This window comes from Manacus candei, unplaced genomic scaffold (genome assembly GCF_025592945.1).
Source record: "Manacus candei isolate 608988 ecotype Guabito, Panama unplaced genomic scaffold, ASM2559294v1 h1tg000065l, whole genome shotgun sequence".
NCBI lineage: Eukaryota > Metazoa > Chordata > Aves > Passeriformes > Pipridae > Manacus > Manacus candei.
In genome coordinates, this window is record NW_026138113.1 from 11,926,787 (window position 1) to 11,947,521 (window position 20,735).

Genomic DNA, 20,735 nt, shown 5'->3' on the forward strand with positions numbered 1-20,735 from the left:
AAATAAAAATGCGTAGAAGAATGCGCTGTAAAGCTATATTAAAACTGCATTGTAAACGGATTTGACTTCACAGAAATCGTGTAATTTTACCAGCATGATTAAAGTGACAGAAGACAATAATCAAAGGCAGCAAATGGAATCACTCGGTGTTTCTAAATGCAAAACTCTATTTAAGGTATAAAACCTGACAGGTTTTCCAGTGAGACTTGCATTAAATGTTCTTTATGTCAAACAAAGCATTATCAAGTGTTTTGAATATTTATTAGTTTTTACCCCTTAATTTAATCAAGCAGTTTATTAGCCTCAAGGTTTAGCCAAGTTGCTTTTCAACTTGAATTGCTGCTCAGATGGTTATTTTGGAAAGTTTGGAATGTTAGTACCGCACCAGCGTTATTGTGTTTGCTATTTCGGTGTTGTTTTCAGACTAAGTTAACACTGAAATGCAGGAAAAGTGGGGTATGTGTTCTGAGGCTAGTGATTCTTTATTATCAAGTCTGAGTGGTGTGTTTACAGTGAATATTAATTACACTTCCAACTGCTACTCAGACAGAACTTGAAAGTGTCTCCCAGGTCTTCCTGCTGCAAGCAGCTCTCTTATAGTTCATACAGTTTTCCTGGGTTTGGGGGATTTTAAGCCACATGAAGTGTGTTGAGGAATTACTGTGAGTGGTTTGGCTGAGTTCTGCTCTGCAGCCAAGCGAGGTGATGGTGAGCAGCCCCTTGCACTCCCTCCTCCTGCACCGTTCAGTGTCCTGTGCGTGGGACCACAACGTCCTGGAGCAGAGCATGGAGCCAGCACCCCCTGGGTCTGCCACACTGCTGGGTTAGGGGGTGGCTGGCACAGGAACTGCTCCTCCTCTGGTGCCCAAATATTCTCTGCCCTGATCTCCACCCTGCCATCAGAGGTGTTTCCCCGGGACGTTTATGAGCAGCACGTGTCTCCCTCACTTCATGCAGAACCAGGCCCCATTGTACCTCCTTGTTTGAGACTCACTCCCTGCTCAGAGAGCATCAAACAAAAATAGACATAGGCAATGTGTATATAGTTACTCCATCTGAAAGAGGGGAGGAGCACAAATGCACAGGACATCTGAGTTTTATATGGATTACAGAGGTCACCAGAATGACAAGGCCACCACTAATTTTTTTAATACAGTTACAAAATTAGTGTGCTTTCATCTAATTTTAAGTCTTCTCAGACTGACCTTAGCAAATGATGCAGTTGTCATCACAGAAGTGAGCAACTTTCTCTCGTAGCCAGGAGTCAGATCTTCACAGCACTAAAAATATAAAAGAAACGTTGAGTCAGAATGACAGTTTGTTGTTTCATGTAATAAAGAATAACAAGTGAAAAATAGGCAGAAAGAGCCATTTCAGCCTGTTCAGGAGTCAACATTAGGTACAAAAAAATACAAGATATCTTTGGTACTGAGAGAGCAGCATCAGGGTCACAGGAGACATGGTGTCTCAGTTTCTGTTGGGTATCTCTGCTTGTAGTTGGCAGATCTGTACTGACCCACTGCACTGACATCAGAACAGCAGCACAACCAGCCTTGAGGTCACACCTCCCAGCTCCTCCCCAGGAAGATGCCATCCTTGTCAGAGGTGACTGCAGAATTTAGCCAATGTGAAATCCACCAGAAAAAAAGACTTTTCTGTCCAACAATAAGCAGAAAGTTATTTTTTTGAAAGGCAAAAGGCTGCATCTTTGAAAGATCTGTTTACCTTTGCCATGAGATCTGAGTGTTGGCCAGATGTGGATGGAGGAAGGCTGTGTGCATCCCACCTGCCTCTCTGCTCCCTTTTGCAGGTGAGCTGGCAGAACTTCCCCGCTAGTTCCTACAACAGCCATAAGAAGTTGAAGCTCATGGTAGCTATGAATGCTTTTTGTGGTACTTTACAGAAAAATTAGAGGCTGTACTATCTCCCCATTCAGTCTAGCCAAGAGCACCCTGCTTGTGAGCAGGGACCATTACTGGCAGTGGGAATCATCTTCGGAGTAAAGTGGTTTTCCTCAGCTAAAGAGAAGCAGCTCCTTTAGCTCTCACAGACAGTGCTTGACTCTGAGCTGTGCTGCCACAAGGTACACTGCTGTTAAGAAGCTGGGAAAGTAGGGAAGTAATCCTTAGAAGAAGTGGAAGAGGCATTAGTCCTGCAGGACAAGGAACTCCTGGATACTGTACAAAATCTTCTGTGGATGCTGCTCAGCAACACTGCACTGGCACCAGGGCTGGAGCCCCTGTGGACAGAGGGTGCAGTATCCATGTGCAGTATCCCAGAAGCTGTGCCAGGCTGCTCTGAGGCTGAGTCTCAATGAACCCCTGAGCACTTTGCCACTGTAGCCACTCCTGTGCCTGGTTCAGGGAAATGTGCCTTTTGGATAGGTCCAGGAAGATTCATATCTACATCTGCCTTTGGTAACTCATCAAAACTAACAGCACGGAAATGTTTTCTTGCAGTTCCTGTTGCATCGTCCTGGCAAGGTCCCATGTGGGTTGAACTCTTCTACTTCATATTTCTTACTAAACTTTTGCAAATCCAAATCATCATGTAGGATTTTATATCTACAGTGCAAGGGTGGACCTGCCTATGCCAGTATTACCTGGGCATCCTGAGCATTCAGTGCAGATAGTCCAGAGCTGGGCATCGCTTCCAGTCCTGTCACAGACACACAGCTCTCCAAACAACGTATAAAACCTGAAGGGAAAGACCGTGGGCTTGGAGGTGCGTTGAGTGTGGGACCCTGCCCAAGCACAGGCTTTGGAGAACTGCACCCCCATGCTGTGAGCCACTCATTCTTTGTTCCTGGTTTGGGGAAATCCTCTTCCCTGCCTAAAAGCACTGCCAGATTCCTTTGGGATGCCCCAGTCCCTGAGTGCAGAAAGGCCACACAGCCCATAGAGGAGCAGAGCGGGTCGGGCTGTGCTGGTGGTGCCCGGCTGTGCTGTGGGCAGCACGTGGAGTGGGGGGTCACACAAGGTGTCCCTTCCCAGCACTGTCACTAGTGGACAGCAGTGAATTTCTCTTGCCTACAGAAAACCCTTTTTATCCCCTCTACTTGTTACAGCACAACAAATTCCTTTTATTGCCCCTGCCTGACAAGAGGTGCCCAGACTCCCTAAGGCCCCTTGGCACCACTACACCTCAGTTCCCAGTGTCCATTACAGACCCATCTTTCAGGTGCTCAATCCAAGTGTGGAATAGACATGGGATGAGAGTCTTATATTAGAACTAACCCAAACACCTTAGCTTAACCCAGGCAGTTATGACCAGGTCACCTTGTCCTACAGAGCATGTGATGCTCCAGCACAGCCCAGATTTCCACACAGCCACCTCAAGTGTGGCTGTGTCATTCTGGGAACAGTAGTGGAAGAGCTGTTTCATTTGAAAGCAGGTTGTCTTCTCACAAAATGAAGCGAGAATATAAAATTTATCCTGTTTATTTTAGGGCAAATGATGACTAGCAGGAGTCACTAAGGAGCTGCATTCCATGCAGTGGGCTAAGAGCTGGCTGTGGGGGAGGTCGGGGTGGTGTGATCCTGGTTTTGTTTGTTTTGTGGCAGTACTGTTTTGGCCCGGGGGTGCAGCCCATCGAACTCCTGTGATTCAGGATACTGTCAGGCTAGTGCAAAGCCCAGTGAAGGCAGCCAGAGCCTCTCGTGAATGTAATGGGCTTTGCATCCAGCCTCAGGAGCACTGCTCTCTGCTTCCAGAAATGAAGGACTGCCTTTTCTGTCACTGTACCATCTCTTCTGGGGTTTACTGTGGAATTTTCTTAGCACATATTCGCTTGATTGCCCTTACAAATAATACCTTATTTTATAGTGACCATGAACCCAGATATTCTAAAACTAGTTTTTCAGGACCCACTGAAAACAGTGGATGACTTTCCATTGCCTTCAGTAAGCACTGGGTGCTCCTGTTCCCTCTACAGCATTTCATTTTTCCTTAGCATTGCATGTTTTCCTTTGTTTGAAAAAGAGCTCCGTGGCACCAGCAGATGCCAAGTGAATGTTTGGTAGGGCACTGCACACACCTCTATAGTGAACATGGTTGGGTGGTGGACTGTGCTGATTCAGTGTCCAGCATGAAGATTTCAGGAAATTTGGGACAGTGTTTTTTTTAATTTAGGCCACTAACCCCTGTAGGTTTAAACTGATCCCCTGCTCAGTAACTGGGGAACTTCACTGGTTGACAGAGAAAAGCAGCAATGGTTCAGCAGAGAGTACTGGTTTTGGGGAAGGGTGAGAATACCTTCCATCAGGGGACCAGGCTTTGGGGCTGATGCTCTCTTACCTGAGAGAAGGTAGTGCAGCCAGTGCCCGGCTCTTTGCCTGGCCTGTTCCCAACTCTGGTTGTTTGCAGCATGCCTTCTGTACGATTTCTTCTTTAATCTTCCTGTTGTTTTTCATCTTCAAGCTGTGTTCTGTGAGTGTGTTTGTTGCCCTCATTTCTTCCCACTTGCTCTTATCCCTCTTCCTCTCTGCTCCGGTCTTTTTTTCCCCTCCCTTAGCAGTGTGTGCATTGTCCCAGCCTTAACAGACATCAAAGAGATGTAAAGCATTGGATGTCCCTTTTGTAAGGCGATAACCTTGCCGCTGTCACTGTGAATATTCATACGTCTCCAGGCTGCAGGCAGCCCTGGGGTGAGGGAGCACCTCAGCTAACGGTGGTGGGTCTGTGGTGCCAAATTTGAACAGAGCTAACTGCTTTGGTTCAGTAATACCCTGCAGCAGCAGATTTTACAGGTTAATTCCAAACCACTCTGAAGAGTCGCACCTTTTTGTGCTGCGTGTTCACTTGATTCCCTCTCTTCCCTGAGTCCCTGGGCAGCAGCACACCCGTTATTTTTCATGGAATTTGAGTGCCCATTTCTTGATTATTCCTTGTCATGCCATTCTTTCCAGTCCAAATGATTCCAGTCATTTCACTCTTGTGATTTTTTTGTTTCATTTCGCTGGTGTAGAACCAGCCTTTGTTCCAGGTGTTCCAGCATACTCCACAAAAGTCAGGTACTGTCTTACCTGGGGTGCAGCATTTGCATCTTTAAAGAGGTGCAAGAGCCAGGAAAGCAAACAGCACGTCTTTGCTGGTGCCGTGCTCTTTTTGCTCCTCTTCCCCTCGGGAGGCTGAAGGAGGTGGTGTGGCCACTGTAAGCAGAGTGTTCAGTGAGGGTGTCTCCTTCTCCTTCTTCTCAGGCTTGGCCTGGTCGGCACTGCTGCCTCCTTGAGTTGGGGGGGGCTGACACCCTTTGCCTCCATGTACTCTCACATGGCTGAGGTGGAAAGATGTGTCAGAAACCTGATGAAAGGATGTGCATCTGATGAGGATGTGCAGCAGATATCTCAATCACTGAACTGGGAACTGGATCAAATTGGGAATTTGAATTGCCCAAAGCCAAAGTGAGGTGATGGACAAATGGCAGGAAAGAACAGCTTCTTTTAAGCTATTGGAGTGCACAGCTGAGCTCCCAGCCAGCAGGATGGTCACTCCCTCCATATAATTTACCAGGCTCCAAAGTATGCTTTAAATACATGAATAGTCATGAAATGCAGGGAGCAGCTGAGCTGCTGCAGCTGAATTTCAGCCTCAGCAAAGACAGGTGAGAAGTGAAGCTGAACTGACATCTCCATCTCGTAACATGTGTGAGAGGCGACAGCGAAGCCTGAGATCTGTTGTAAGATCAGAAATATCTGAGGCCAAGACTGAAGATTAGGGCTTGGAACATCTTCTCTTACATCAGTAGGCTTTGTTTATTGCAACCAGCTATTTTGATTTCTTAATCCAAGACTAAAGCCTTCTGGCATTGAGCTTGTGGGATAATAAATGAAAGGATAATTCAGTGCAATGGGAACTTCATGGTCAGCTCAAATAGATTCAACACTAACACCATGTGGTTTTCTGTGTAGGTGTAAGATGAAGATATGTGGATACCTGTTGCCTTTGCGCTCTTGCTGACAGTACATAAGCCTAAGTAGGTCAAACAGGAACAATACTCGTTTTTAAAAGAGAACTATAAGCATTTCTAGTTTCTCTCTCTCCCTCTCTTTTCTTTTTTCTTCCTCCCAGGACTTTAATCTTTTATATGAAGAAGCAAAGTATTACCAGCTGCAGCCAATGATTAAGGAACTTGAGCGATGGAAACAAGAGAAAGAACAAAGGAAACATTTCCAGCCTTGTGACTGCTTGGTTGTAAGAGTGACTCCAGATCTGGGGGAGAGAATTGCATTGAGTGGGGAGAAGGCTTTAATAGAAGAGATCTTCCCAGAGACTGGGGATGTCATGTGCAACTCTGTAAACGCAGGCTGGAACCAGGACCCAACCCACGTTATCAGGTTTCCCTTGAACGGATACTGCCGGTTGAACTCAGTGCAGGTAATGAATGGCCTTTTGGTGCTGGCTCATCCATTTGCTGGGCTGGTTTTTTTATTATGTCTTCTTCAATTATATGCAAATTATTTGCTTCTGCCCAATTACTTTCAGTGCTTATACTGCAAGGAGACATTTTCTGCCTGGTGAGATCACAGTCTTTCAGGTTTTCCTAAGTCTAAGCAGAAAAATAGATTTAGATTTTGTGTATGTTAGTGCCATGCTGGTCTCATAATGGTGTTATACTGATAAATGCTAATTTTTTCATCAATGTATAGCCTTCGGCAGTTTTTTTTTTTTCCTCCAAAGTGCCTGCAGGAAGAAAGAGAGAGTTCCAAAAACTACAAAAAAAAAATCTCCACACCATTTTATAGAAAATGCAACAATGTGTAAATGCATAATTTATGTCTCACTCATAATTAAATGATGGTGCCTGCGGGATGGACTTAAAAAAATTGATCTCTGCACTTTTTTTTTTTTCAAAAGGATGTTCTATAAAAATTGCCCAGAGTATTTTAAACAAAATGTATTTCATTTTATACGCAGAGTTTTGACGTTAGGTTTAAAATTAAACATATGAAACAAAAGAAGATAACTGGACAGATAGGTGGATGGCAGCAGAAATAAATACGTGGCCTGTGTTTAGGCAGCTGCCTGAGGGACAAGCAGTGCCATTTCCCAGGGATCATCACCACAACAGCCAGAGCTCCGTGGTGTGGCTGTCCTGGGGCTGTGGAGAGGAACAGGGGTGATGATGCCATTAACTTGTGCCTTAATTAACAAGGGCAAGACAGAGCTCTTAGTTTGTGTCTGCCTTTGGAACAAGCTGCAAATACTTGTGTTCTGGAAAGGGAAATCAACCTGTAGGGGAATATTTCCAAACATACCATCCCCTGCAGGTGGGCTGTGGCTGCAGGTGTGAACTGGCTGTGGGAAATGCCTTTGTGGTCTTGGTAAACTCCCCTGTGGGCAAATAGCTGCAGAAGAGCCCATGGCCCAGCCTGGCCGGGGTGGATGGGGAGGGAGGTGCAACAGCCAGGGAAGACAAGAACCTAGAGGTCCTGCTAACCTATGGTTATTACATATCAGCTGAGGGGCCCTCCACCTCCCAAGCTACCAGGTGACAACATTTTCAGGAGACCTGTAGTTACCTGAATATGTAAAGATGGATGGAGTCGTTTTAACACCCTGAATTTGATGGTGACACCCCCCTCCGTGGGGCAGCGTTCCCTGGTGCAGTTTGCACTGACATTGTTGTCTGAAACCATCCTAAACCCAGCTGCTTTGGATGATTTTTGGTTCGAGACTCCCGAGTGGTGTATTTGGTTGAACTTTAACAGCCTGTGGTTAATTCTGCACAGTCCTTTAGCAGTTTGATGTCTGGCAAGGTTTGGAGTGGGCTGCCCCGAAAGCAGCGGGTGGTGAGAGGCAGCCCTGTGCTCTGGCAGTGGGACAGGGACAGTTCATCCCCGTGCTGGGGGAGGAGGGAGCAGCTGCAGTTTAGCTCAGGTAGGTGGAGAGGGAAGAGCATTTGTGTCTGAGCCACGCTGTCCCTGTCATCCAGTTAGATGCACACAAGGAATCAGAATAACTGCAGCAACAAAGGGTCCCTGTGAGCCACTCACCAGCTCAGCACTGCCAGCGGCCTGGCAAGGCACTGGGTGCTCTCATGGCTTAGCACAGCCCTCTTTTATCCACAGCAGTGGAACTAGTAGGGTACGTGTGCTTGTAGGAAAAGCTGTACACTAATTACTGTTATTATTTGAATGTGTTTTGAATTCAGTCAAAATTCAGTCAGAATCAAAGAGTTCACATTGTATAAAATAATTCTCTGTCAAAGAGTCTGCAGTATAAGTAATACTATTAAATTACATCATTTTACTAAATTACATCATTTTACTATATAATTAATAGAAAGTGTTTTCAAACACTTTCTGGAAAACTATGCATTTCTGAGACCAAAGGCTGATGAAATCAGCAGCTAATTATCATTGTCTCTGATGAACTCTGGTCAGTGCACAGGCACTGCTCTTCCCCTTCCCAGGATTTTTTTGCAAAATAATATTAAGTCAGAAGTTGGAAGTACAGTGAAGCAAACCCACAGACTTAAGGGAGATGGGTAGTGGGTGGAAGAGCACAATTGCTTCCAAAGACTCCCAGAGAACAACACAGGAAGCCTGTCTGCTATCTGCTGAGATACTTCTCTTCTGTCTCCCTGTGCCCTGCTGAATGTATTTGGTAGCAGAATTGCACTCTTTATACATTTTCTTCTTATATTTTAAGAATATTTTTATTAAATGGTTTGTATCAAGAACTGTGCCTATAGAACAAAAAATGTCAACACCGAATTGGTAGTGGTAGGCAAAAAAATACAGTAACTCTTAATTTTAGACCCATTTGTAATTATATAAAGGTATAGAGGTTTTTTCAACTCCTTGCAACAGGTTCTGGTGAGAATCATGAGTTTACCTTAGAGAAAATTCTGTGATGCTTGTGTATGTTGAACATTAATTAGGAATGTGTTTGTTAGTATTCTGCCAAATTTACATGAAATGAAGTAAGGGAAAGGATCATGTTTCCATTTGGAAAATCTTCCAACAAAGTCAGATGCACTTGGAATACTGGAAGACAGCATATATGAAATCCTAGCACAAATCCTTTATTTATTACTGTGTGTGTGTCCCACACACAGGAGAGTCACAGCTGAGACTCACTTCTGGCATATTCTCTTTGGAGATTTTCTGGAAGGTAGCTCTGATTTGATTTCAGAGATGGTTACTCTTTCCCCTGTCCATATCTTACTTTCAGAAGAAGTGATGTGCGTAGAGTCAAATTCTCTTAAGTGGAATTTAAACCTGTCCACATTCAAAATGCTGTTGAGTCTTGTGCACGTGCCAGTGTGTGCAAACCAGTGCCCAGCACCCAGGGCAGCCCTGCAGGAGCCTTGCTCTTAGACCTGAGCTCGGCCTCATCCAAGTGACACTGAAAACTCTGCAATATTTAAACATTCTCTGCATTGTTTACAGGATTTGGCCTGTTTTGGTTCGTGCTGAGAAAATTGATGATGGGTTTCTAACCCTGGGTTGTGGCCTGCAGTGTGCCCTTCCAGCACGTACCGAGCACAAACGAATCGCTTTGTTCCGCGCGGTGCTCTGAGGTGCAATGTCTACCTGGACTGTGTGTGTGCAGAGAGCAGGCTCAGTGAAAAAGAATCCTATGTTAACATGCAGCCTTCCATAGCTTTGGTCTGAGGCAAGCCAAGGGCACCCCCGTGCTTGTTTTGTCTTACAAGCAAATTGATTTTTAAAAGTTTTTAGCAAGGATTTTGAAGTCCCGTCTCTCTCAGAAATCTTAGCTGTCAATCCTCTGTTCCACTATCCAGTTCAGTGGGAGAAGCCTCCTTTCCCGTGGCTGGGTTGTCTCTCATCTTCATCTTGCCAGGGCTAAGAGCAGTGATACATAATACACAATACACTCAAAATACACTCCCAGCCTGCTGATGTCTTGTTTCTCCTTCCGTCTCAGACTCCTCCTGCCTTCCTCTGTGAGGAGGGACAAGTGTCAGTGTCTGCACCCTATTTCTGTCCTACAGAGCCCACACAGCCCGGACAAATAAGGGAGATGAAAGCTTTCTCTCTCTGTCTTTTAAATGTATTTTGATAACCCACTCTCCTGCCCCTTCTTTTCATCTCTCTCAGTTCATTATTCTTCCATACTCTGGTGTTGTTTTTTGATCTTTCAGTTCTACAACTTTTTTACTGTGTAGAGTATGTAAAAATCAGGGCAAAAGTCAGGGAGATTTGGCAGATGTGACTTGCTGAGAACGTTAAGTCCCCGTGTCCCAAGGCCAGGCAGAGCTCCTCAGGCAAGTTGATTTGCAGCACACTCGGCGTGGCTCAGGCAGAGCTGTGCTGGAGCAGCCTCTTTCCTTTGCCCGTCCTTAGCAGCCAGGGGAGCAAAAGTAAAATGTTTTAGTTACCACTGAAAACCCAAACCCTGGGTTGGGTGCAGATGGTTAGCACAGGCAGCCTCTAAGGAGGGACTGAACAGATGAAAGCCAGCAAATGATGCTGCCGTGGTTTGCACTGCACTGCCACACCACCTCAGACACAGCTGTTCTTCTGAAATCATGTTCCTGGAAAAAACAAAGCCAACATTCAGGCTTTGCACTAAGAAATGCACTGTGGCCTCACGTGGGTCTGTGTGTGAGGGTGAGGGCAGTGGTCTGGAGTGCAGTCTCCAAAGTCAGTGTGACTGCTGGTGTGCTCAGGGGGCCGCTGGAACTGAAAAAGAAATTAAATTCTTTCTACAACCTGTGCCCATGAAAGTGGGCCAAAGGTGGGTATGTTGCTTAGACACTTCTCTAGGCTGAGTGAACAAGTGGCTTGGTCCCTGTTGCTGAGGGTGGCTGTCACATGGGGATGCTGGTGTGGCCAAGGCCATCAGGTTCAGTAAACCACCAGTTCACTTCCCACGTGCTGCAGCAATGGAAGCAGTACCTTGGGTGAGGCCCTTGGAGAACAGCACAGGCCGCTCCCTTGACAGCATTTATCACACAGAAAACCACAGGAGCCGCTCTTCCAGGCTGCTGCCCTGCACTAGGGAAGCACCACGGCGTCTCCTCTGGTGGGTCCTGCACTGCAGATCTGCCAAAGGAGGATCTGGCATCTGCCCTCACCTAACTCTGGGAGAAGCCTGTGCGTGTCCTGCTCTGCTGGGAACCGAATATCAACACGCTCACGCATGTGAAAACACGGCCCGATCACACTGCCAAGATCAGCATGTCCTGGGGAAATGTGCTGTGTGACAGTCACAGAAATTAAAGTTGCCTCTGGGTTCCTTAAATTCATGCATCTAAATTGCACCAACTTTTCTTTAGGAGGAGAAAGAAAAAATACATATTTGGGCAATACAGATTAACCTCTTTCTTGGGCCAGAATATTTCCCTATTGTCCATGTCTTGGCTCTGTGTCCCATCCCTGCCATGCTTTGCTACCAGCAGCCCTCCCTTCCAGTGAGGGAGAACAGCTGCCATTGCCAGGAAAATCTGGTGGATGTGTCATTCAGGCTCTTGATACATTTTCATCTGCCAAGGAAGACCTTTTCATCCCCTCTCTGTAAAATTGTTCATATTACTAATGAATTATGGGCACTTCTTGTAACAACTTAAACCTGATGTTGCTTTCTATAAGCAGTAAGAGATACCATCAATATCACCACAGTCCAGTATTTTACTATATAATGTACTAAGCTGCTCTGCAGAGTGCTTATTTCTTTGATTAATTTTTGTTTTCTACAGAGGTTTGCTGAGAGCGAGACTTTAATCACAGTATAGTCATTTAACAATAAGTTATAGAATTATAGCTGAATAATATTCATTCACAATGAGGACTGGAAAGACTAAATCCATCATTTAGATCTGGTGCTTCTGACTGCTTTTATCACCGAAATTTGCTAAATATTAATCTGATTTTTTCCCCCCCACACTGCAGGTGCTCGAAAGATTATTTCAGAAGGGATTTACCGTGGCAGCTTCCTGTGGTGGTGGGGTGGATTCCTCTCAGTTCAGTGAATACGTGCTGTGTCGCGAAGACAGACGACCACAACCCACCCCAACAATCAGAATAAAACAGGAGCCCCTGGACTAGACCCTCCCTGTACCCCCTTTGTAACCGTAGAAGTGTTTAATAGTCCCTTATGTGAAACACTAAGGATTTGCAAAACAGTATTAGCAAACAGACTTGGACTTTATGTTGCCAATTAGTGGTATTCTGAAACTACCTGTCACATAGCCAGCCACGAAATGCATTTGAGAAGCCAGTTGTCCGTTTGTCACGGTGGAGTTCCCGAGTGCTCAGCACAGCAGGTCTCTGGGATGGCTCAACAGCACTGCTGTGGAACAGGCAAAGCTTTCTAACCCCCTGACCCTGCACTGGACTGGACTTCTGCAAAGACCAGTTAAAGCAGTGGGATGGATCAGCAGGAGCTGTGGTTCTGCCAGCCTTCCCAGGGACACCCCAGTGCTGTGACACGTGGACGTCTGTGAGAGGAAGATGGAACGCTAAAAACTGCACTGAGACTCTTCCCTGACTGCCACACCTCCATATCAGACGTGCTTTACACCTCCAGGCACCACGGGGCACCTCTGTGATTGTACTCACCCACACTAGCAAATGGCTTATTTTTATACGACATTTCCAACTGAAGTCTCTCTCTGTGGACAGGATCCAGAATCAGAAAAGGACCAATTTATAGTCAACTGGTGCTCAGTACTAAAAACCCCACACAAACCAAACAAAAAAAGTGACAAAAAGTTAGAGAAGGCCGATTTTTGCAACAGTAGGGATCTGGAAGCACAAAATAAAATGCCATCCACCATCACACAAGGGTCACATACCCGACACGGAGCTGTAGCTCTCTTAAAGCCAGTCTTGTTTTGACACAGAAACTGTTTATAAGTTTTGCATCATCAAAGAAACGTGGTTCTGCCAAGCAAGCTCTGCCACCCCTCGTTAATCATTTACTAACCATGTTAGAAGCCCACATTTAGGAGGAAAGTGTAAGAATTTTGGACAGGCCTAACTGTTTATGGGTCTGGAATTCTTGCAAAGAGCTGTTAAAACCCTGTACTGCCACTGTCGGATGAAAGCAGGCCGCCTTTGGTTTAAATTGTTTTATTAATTTAAATTATTATTAAAATATTAGTTCTGTAGCCGCCCTCTATCTGTGTACCTTTCTCTGTAACGAAGTCAGGGGTCTGCAGGAGGGTCCTGCTACTGCCAGGAATTGGCATCGACTCCCAGGGCTCCCTAACTCAGGAGGCAGTGCCGCGTTCGCAGGCGCGAGGTTATAAATAGCATTCTGCGAAATCCTGTTTGTTGCTGTTCAGCATGATTGGGTCCTCAATAACTAATTCATGTGTTCATCACAATTTAGTTTCTCCCACATTAATTTATAGAATACTGTTGTAGATGCTGAATTTCAATTAAACTCTTTTTAGATGCTTAAATACGGCCATATAGAGCAAGGGAGAGAGTATTAGGTGGTCGACAGTTCTTCAGTGCCAGTTGGTTGCAATCAGGCAAAATTTAAAAAGTCACATTTAAGACTAATATTTTCAAAAGCGATGAGCTGTACTGACTATCCAAGGAACAATCTAGGCAGGGGTCTAATTTTTGGAAAAGGGCTGGATACCTGTCCATGGAAAATCAGACCTCTGCAGGTTTCCTCACCTTGGTCACCCAACTCAGAAATCTCTGATGGCGATCCTGGCCGGTTGGCCTGCTACCTTAGCAGAACAGTTGAGCAAATCTGTCTACTTTAAGAGTTGTAAAGTTATTTTATTTTGTGGTTTTATACTTGTACGACATTCTAAAGTCGCTAGGCATTGCCATATTTGAATATATGGCACAACATTCACCTTTGTATGTAAGATATCTGTAGAATTGTATATTATACATTTAATATTGTAAAGAACTTAACGTATAATTGTCATGTATTTGTGTATGCACATTTCTTATACAGTACTTCATGCCATAAACATTTCTGTAAAGTAAACGAACAAAAATAAGCACGTAGGGTGGAACACTCACTGTATCTCCCATGTTGTTTGAAAGAGGTGAGAATTTTTGATTGTGTCTTCTCCAGCCTTTAGCTCCATTCAGCTTGATGTAGCCATGTCTCACAGAAAGGAAAAAAAAAGTCTTTTTATTTATTACTTTCATACATTGAGTTCCCTTTCAGTCCAAAGTATCCTTAACTAATCTGTTCAGGTTCCTGTTTTTCCTGTATCCACCCTGCCGCCCTGACCAGGGTGAGTGGCACTCGCAGCGGCTCTGGCAGCGCATCCCCTCCTGTTCTTACCTCAGCCAGGGAGCAAAGGGGACCCTCCAGGGGACATTGGATCACAGGGGCCCAACCCTGCCCCTGGTGCTCGGCCAGGCCTGCCCAGCTCCGCAGGGCTCTCTGCCCGCAGGACCGGGCGCTGAGCACCCGTGGGCAGCTCTCACGGCACCGGGGGGGATGATGCTTCTGGACACGTGTAGGACATTGGAATTATTTGTGGTTGGTTTTTCCTCAGTTTGGTGTTTACTGTGTTTTTTTTATGGCTCAATGAAGCAGCTCCAGTACTTGGGGCAGCTTTGCTGAGGTGGCACTGGAAAGGGTTCCAGGCTGCACCAGCCGAGTTAAATGTGAAACTCGAGACGGAAAGTTTGAACCATGACATCACAGCATTGACTGCAAAATAGCACCAAGGCAAGGAAGACATGTGGAAACAATCAATTTCTTAGAAGAAAAATGCCTTTAAAAAAAAAAACTGTTAAGCTAGGACATGTTCTTTTAGTTAGTAACTTCAGGTCACTTATTTAAAGATTATTACAGTTTCATTTATATCTTTTTTTACTTATTTCCCTGTATGTTTAGGCAGCAATATCAACGAAAACTGATTTGAATTTTTACTTCTGGCCTTAAACCATAGTAACGCAACTTAATGAAGAACACTGCTCAGCTTGGCTAAGAGAGGTTTCAGAATGCCACAGCCACTGCAGCGAGGCCCTGTGTGTGCAGCCAGCAGATGTTTCTGCTGCGGAGGCCGAGGAGCTGAGCCTGGTTTTTGCCTAATTCGATTGAACCCAACTGTTCTGATTCGCTGTTGCCGAGCACTGACCCCGTGGCCCCACAGGCACGAGCCCTCCCCAGCACTTTGCCAGCGCAGGCAGAAAGGGAAGGAGAATGTTCTGTTGTGCTTATTGGACTCGTGGCTCCCCAGAAAGCAACTGCTGAGTGCATCCATTCTCTGTGCTAATGGCATCGAGGTTTGTTGACAATTTTATTAGATGTTTCACAAAGGATAAGAATCAGCACAACAAAACATTGAAGTATTTGGGTTTTGATATTTCTTCGTGGGTATTCTGTTAATATTTTGATGCAAAATGTTTTCTGACCAGTGCTAAAGAACTACAAGACAATGTGAAATTCATGTTTGATAAATTAATACTGTATGTCACTCGATGTGTTACTTTAGTAAATTGTTTTATTTCTTTACAAAATAAGTACAAATAAGGGAGTATGTTTTCACACAAATTGGGGGTATTTACGAGTATGTACAGAAATCATCAAAATAACGTAACTCTAATAAACACAAGGCCTTTATAAACAATATGTACAAATTATCAATACATTTAAAACATAACTTTACACTTCCTGGCCTTAAATACCTTATGAATAATCTTTTGGCTAAATAGCAGCAGTATAAATTTTCTTCTGCTTTTCATAAACCTTAAAAAATAATTAAAACCTTTGTTTTTAAAACTATTGGACAAATAGTTCTATTTGTGCTTTTGCTATGGTTTCCCATCAAAAAAAAAAAAATATTGCCTCAAAAAAGTGGCAAGCATAACATAGTAAAAATGGAAAAGATAAATAAGCAAATGTCTCCCTTCCGTGGTGACTGGTAACACTGTTAAAAGTCTGAAATACAACTTGTGCCCACCTGCCTGTGACTGCTCCTCTCCGATCCCCATTTAAAGACTCACACTTGACCTCGCTCGGCTTTGGTGTGGGCCCAGAATTCCGCTTCAGCAAAGCATTTAAAAAGCATTCCTCCCACCTTTTAGCTACTTACAACTATTCCTTATGCTTAAAGCCTGTTCATGAGCCCCCCGGGACTGGAATCCAAGGCATCGCCACCCCTGGTGGCACCGGGATTCTCACCAGTCCCAGAGTGGAACCGACCTCCAAAAACCTTTAGAGCGGCTTTAAAAATCCATATAGAATACTCTAAAAATCTTTACTGAACAATACTCTCTTTTAAAACCACCATTAAACCATACTCTTTGCAATAAATAAATTAACATCTTTTAGAAAATAAAACCCAGCTTTGAATCATGTTACTAACCAGCTGCTACAAATGCACAAAAGGTCGAAGGGGTTTAGAAAACAACTGGAAGCTAGTCAAGGTAACTCAGCTGAGACCCAAGCACACAGACTTCATACACTTAGGATTTGGTTCAGCAAATGGCTCAGGAAATGAGCTGTGCAGTAAAAGCAAAAATCCCAAATATATAGAATTTGTGAGAGTGTGCTAGTCTCTTGGCTGTGCAAAAAACCGCCGTCATAACTAAGCTAAAACAACACCAGGTATCACCATGGTTGGTGAGACAGCGCCAGTAAACGAAGAAGGAAAGCCCAACCCCGCAGGTGAACACACAGACCAGGGGTGGGCCCAGTCCTGTCACCTGTCCCAGTCCTGGCCAGGATATCCTTTAGGTGAGCCATTGCAGCAGCCTTGCATTTGTGTGACTGCAACACCAGCTACTTCAGCCTTACCTAAAATGGCCAAATGGAGCAAGACTTGGATGTTGGTTATGTCTGTGGAGTTAACATTTTAAAACCTTTTGCACTTTTTTTTTTGGTGGTTTTTATATTATTTTTTTTTTTTACATAAAGGAAATTTATTGCATGTGTCTGACAATTTTAGAAAACAAAATTACTGGAACATTGACTTCTGAAAAAAATAGAAGGCACATTAAAATGACAGCTTTCAATGCGAGTTGAGCTTCTGTATGGAGCAATCAGTACAACTGTTGGCTTTATTTAAGCAGAGCTCGATAGAGCAGGAGAGAATGGCTCATTTCTCGTTCCTGTTCCATGTAGAAGATGAAGTCCCTGAGGTTTACACGTGTTATTTTCTGTCGTGGATACTGCCTGGGGGAAGCAGTGCCCAGGCCAGCCTGACTCCCACCAGACACACCGAGACCCTGCAAAGAAAACACGGCAAACTCGTAAGTCCTGCAGCAGTGAAGAGTTCCCTCATGCTCAGGTTTACAGCTGCTGACTGCTGGATTCTTTTAAACATCTTCAGTGGATTACTGAGCCTCATTCTCAAAGCATTACATGTAATGTTTTTTATCATTATTCTTTCTACTGCGTTTCACCAAGTTAACGCGAGTAAAGAACTCAAGTGCAAACATGTGAGACAACACCTTGTTCACTTACAACTCAGGACAGATCTGTCCAGTTCTCCTGCTACAGTCATGTTCCCTGTAGATGTATTTGACCAGTTTAAATTCAGGAGCCTTTTGAGGACCAAGCTATTTGCAGCAGATAAAGCCATGTGTGCACCATCCTCCTGCACATCCCGGCACTGGAAACAGGTGAGTGGCATATTTGGATGTTGCTACTCTGCAGGTGCAGGTCCCACAGGGGACCCCAGCTCTGTCCTCTGGGTCTGCTGAAGAAAAGGGCTCAGTGGGGGGAGATTCTCAACTCGAGCAGACAACCAAAAATTCAATAAAAAGATCACGAAGACTTAGACATTGTGTGATGATAAAGACAAACATTAGTATACTGGCTTCTACAGCTATATTAAATAATTATATATTTTTTTAATTGGTATATAGGTACTGAATTACTGAATACCTCATCCTGACTTTGTATATGGAGAAAAAATTCCCAAACTGGGCCCTAAGGACGCTGTGAATCTGAATGTTTAGAAATGGAAAGGACCTGATTACAGCCTCTGCAGTCTCATGGAGTTTAAACTGAAACCTGGTCCACACATACAGTTCTTTTTTCATCTGTAGGAGTCCATTGTTTTTATTAATTCCAATTGGTTTGTAGCAAAATAAACTGTTCTAACTTAGAAAAATAGGGTTTAATCTCTAAAAAGATTTAAGCTATGTTTCAAACCTGTAAGACATCTGGTAAAATTTTCAGTACTTCTAATATCCCCAAATTTACTTAGTGCTGCTCAAACCTACCTTTCTTTCCCCGGGAAATACTTATTCTAGGATCTTCACTCCAGCCATTAAGTACACAGTTAAGGGTAATTTTACTACTGAAAGGTTGTAGGGGAAGCATTTATGGTCTGCTGAGACATGGCACTCTTCCTCTTGTGTACCATAGTCAGTCAGACTCCTTGCAGAACTGCACCATCCATGTTAGTTCTCCTATACCTGCTTATTAAATTGCAGCAGTGGGGCAAATCCTGTTCTGTAACCACAAACACAAAAGGCTTAATGGAGTGCAGTGAATGTGGCTCAGCTTGCAGGGAATAGTGGGAGAAGCCCACAACCTTTGAGCACCGTGAGCATCTGAGCTGAGGGATTCTGTCCTCCAGTGTGGAGTAGTTTGTGTTAATTAATTGATTGAGCACGACCCTCCCTGCTCACAGGAAAGCAGCTGCAGCTGCAGGGGCTGCTCATCTCTGCTGGAGCCAGACACATGCCCAGTGCATAATCCATGTATTTACTGGTGCTCCGAGTTCAGCCTTTACACCAAAACCCTTTGCATTCCTGAAAGAAAAAGGATCATTTAAACCCTTAACTCACCACCTTCCACAGGCTGGAACAACATCGACCCTTAACCTGCCTCCCAGCTGCACCCTGACCACACACCCACTTTGCCAGGGCTGTGCCCACTCTTTCTAACCCTTCAAGAAACCACTGTGTATATATTTATTTTAAATCAAGCTGACTCAAAAATATTTTTCCTTCTTCTCTGTTCCCCCCATGGTGCATCTCTCCCCTGCCCACAGTACTACTTATTTCAGATTCATCCTGACTACAGGACCTGGACAGTGACAAACACACTTGAAAGAAATGTGACCACCTTGAACTCCTTAGAAACCAGTGTCCATAGCATTCTGGACTAGAAGCATCCCACACACACTTACCAAATAGTAACAAAAAAGCTAAACAATTTTTAAAATTTTTCTTCATATGAAACTATTTCTTGAATCAGTTGAGTTACATTTACAGCAAGTAACTGCTCTCTATTTGGACAGAGTAGCTGGAATTAAGATGTGCCAAGTCACACTCATTCTTTTATCTTGAGATACTGAACTGTTACGTAGGAAGAACACAACCAAACGTGATATGAAGCTGTGCACATTGGTAACCACACTTGTGAGCCCATCAGCTACCTGATCGTGTTCTGGAGTTGTTTTACAAGGTGGAAAAAAATAATAAAAATTATTTTAGAAATACAGAAGCACATCTGTAAGCTGACAAAACAGTAACTTATATCTGTTAGTATATAATATTGACATATGTCAATCACTAAAGACCAATCTCTTTAGTACTGCATTGTACTCAAAATTATTCTGCACATGCTATGTATGAGAAAAGGAGACTACTAAATGCCACAACTATTTAATTGTATACATGAATTCAAATATAGTTGAAAATCATCGCCAAGAATAGTGAAATTGAAGTAATTCAGAATTTTCTCAAGAAAAATCACACATTTTTTATCAGCATGGGAGACTTTTCATTAACCCAGACAAACCCTGTGTTGTCTGTATCTATGGCAACTAATCAGAGTTACACAGATAAAAGCGCTAATAAAAGAACAAATGGTTGTAAATTGTTTACATCCTCTGTGTCCTGTTCCCAAATCACACACACACACAACTACACATCAATACTAGTTTTTGTATCAGTGAAATTCTAGTTATAATTTTAGGAAAACTTAAGACATTCGAGCCAGGAAAAACCACATTTAATTTATATAGAACACTCTGCTCTTCGTTTTGAGACTGCTCACGTACATGAGTTATGGTGACTTCCTGTCCCCTTCCATCCCAGCCTCTCCTTTTACTGCCTCCTCTCCTTTCTCCTTTAATCCCTTCTTGGACCACACCAAGTGACTGGTGACTGCCTTGAACTGGGCAGCTGCAAACCCCACGGCAGAGCAAGGAAAGAGCAGAGAGCAACCAAATCATCTTGTGCTCCACCCGTTCCTCACAGGCCTCCAGGGAGGTGGGTGCAAGGGGCTTTCCTGACACTGCCCCCAACTCCTGCTCTCACCAGGACTGAAGAGAAAATCAATCCATGGCAAATCAGATACAGGAGTTTGTACCCACCCTGGTGGGTAATATTATACCTGTTTTTCATGTGCCTCTCAGCCAAAGATCTATTAGCATTAACCTCCAACCCAAGACCCACTGAAACAGCAGAGTCTGTCCACTTCAACAGGCTTTAATGCTCTTCAGCACCCCAACAGCTGATGGGTAGAGAGCTCACAATATTTTAAATAACAGTGTTGGACTGTCCAGCTTAATTCAACTTTTGGAAGCTACTACCTAGCTTGAAATGATGGCTTCAGAAGAATAAAGGTAATTACTGGTTCAGTATAAACATTTTGAAGCAATTCTGGATTTATGCCAGATATGACACAAGATTTGGGCCACCCTTCTCAGCCTGTTTGCTATTTTCAGGATTTTCCTCTGAGAAAACTCATGCTGTTGGCAAAGAGAAATATAAACAGTTCAGAATAAAACACTGACCAAAGACTTGGTAGATCAGTAGGTAAATATACAACACTCTGCCCCAGAAACACGCTCTCACAGTGACAGGGCAGAT

The 20,735-nt window shown here is 44.1% G+C and overlaps 2 protein-coding genes and 2 long non-coding RNA genes across 8 annotated transcripts in view; 1 reads left to right on the plus strand and 3 right to left on the minus strand.

Annotated features, from left to right (window-relative positions):
• The window catches only part of KCTD15 (potassium channel tetramerization domain containing 15), a 46,370-nt gene extending 30,251 nt beyond the window's left edge, over window positions 1–16,119 (plus strand). For 4 of the 5 annotated variants that reach the window (XM_051805831.1, XM_051805830.1, XM_051805832.1 and 1 more), the window contains exons 4-5: window positions 6,070–6,375; window positions 11,862–16,119. In XM_051805831.1, the coding sequence (XP_051661791.1) occupies window positions 6,070–6,375; window positions 11,862–12,017 (462 nt within the window). In that variant the 3' untranslated portion in view covers window positions 12,018–16,119. Of the gene's footprint in view, window positions 1–6,069; window positions 6,376–9,395; window positions 9,885–11,861 lie in introns of those variants that run through there. The other variant, XM_051805833.1, reaches the window with a different exon arrangement.
• Window positions 404–6,061, minus strand: LOC127479197 (uncharacterized). The gene is made up of 3 exons (XR_007907497.1): window positions 4,297–6,061; window positions 2,603–2,697; window positions 404–1,280 (listed from the first exon to the last, which is right to left on the minus strand). It is a non-coding gene; the product is annotated as an uncharacterized LOC127479197 (long non-coding RNA).
• On the minus strand, window positions 9,853–13,973 carry LOC127479198 (uncharacterized). Its single transcript, XR_007907498.1, has 3 exons — window positions 13,962–13,973; window positions 12,527–12,583; window positions 9,853–9,909 (listed from the first exon to the last, which is right to left on the minus strand). It is a non-coding gene; the product is annotated as an uncharacterized LOC127479198 (long non-coding RNA).
• LOC127479182 (transcription initiation factor TFIID subunit 4-like) overlaps window positions 15,386–20,735 on the minus strand; it is a 145,463-nt gene continuing 140,113 nt past the window's right edge. Inside the window, exon 15 of the mRNA XM_051805811.1 lies at window positions 15,386–17,129. Within this exon, the coding sequence (XP_051661771.1) occupies window positions 16,962–17,129 (168 nt within the window). The 3' untranslated portion in view covers window positions 15,386–16,961. The remainder of the gene's footprint in view (window positions 17,130–20,735) is intronic.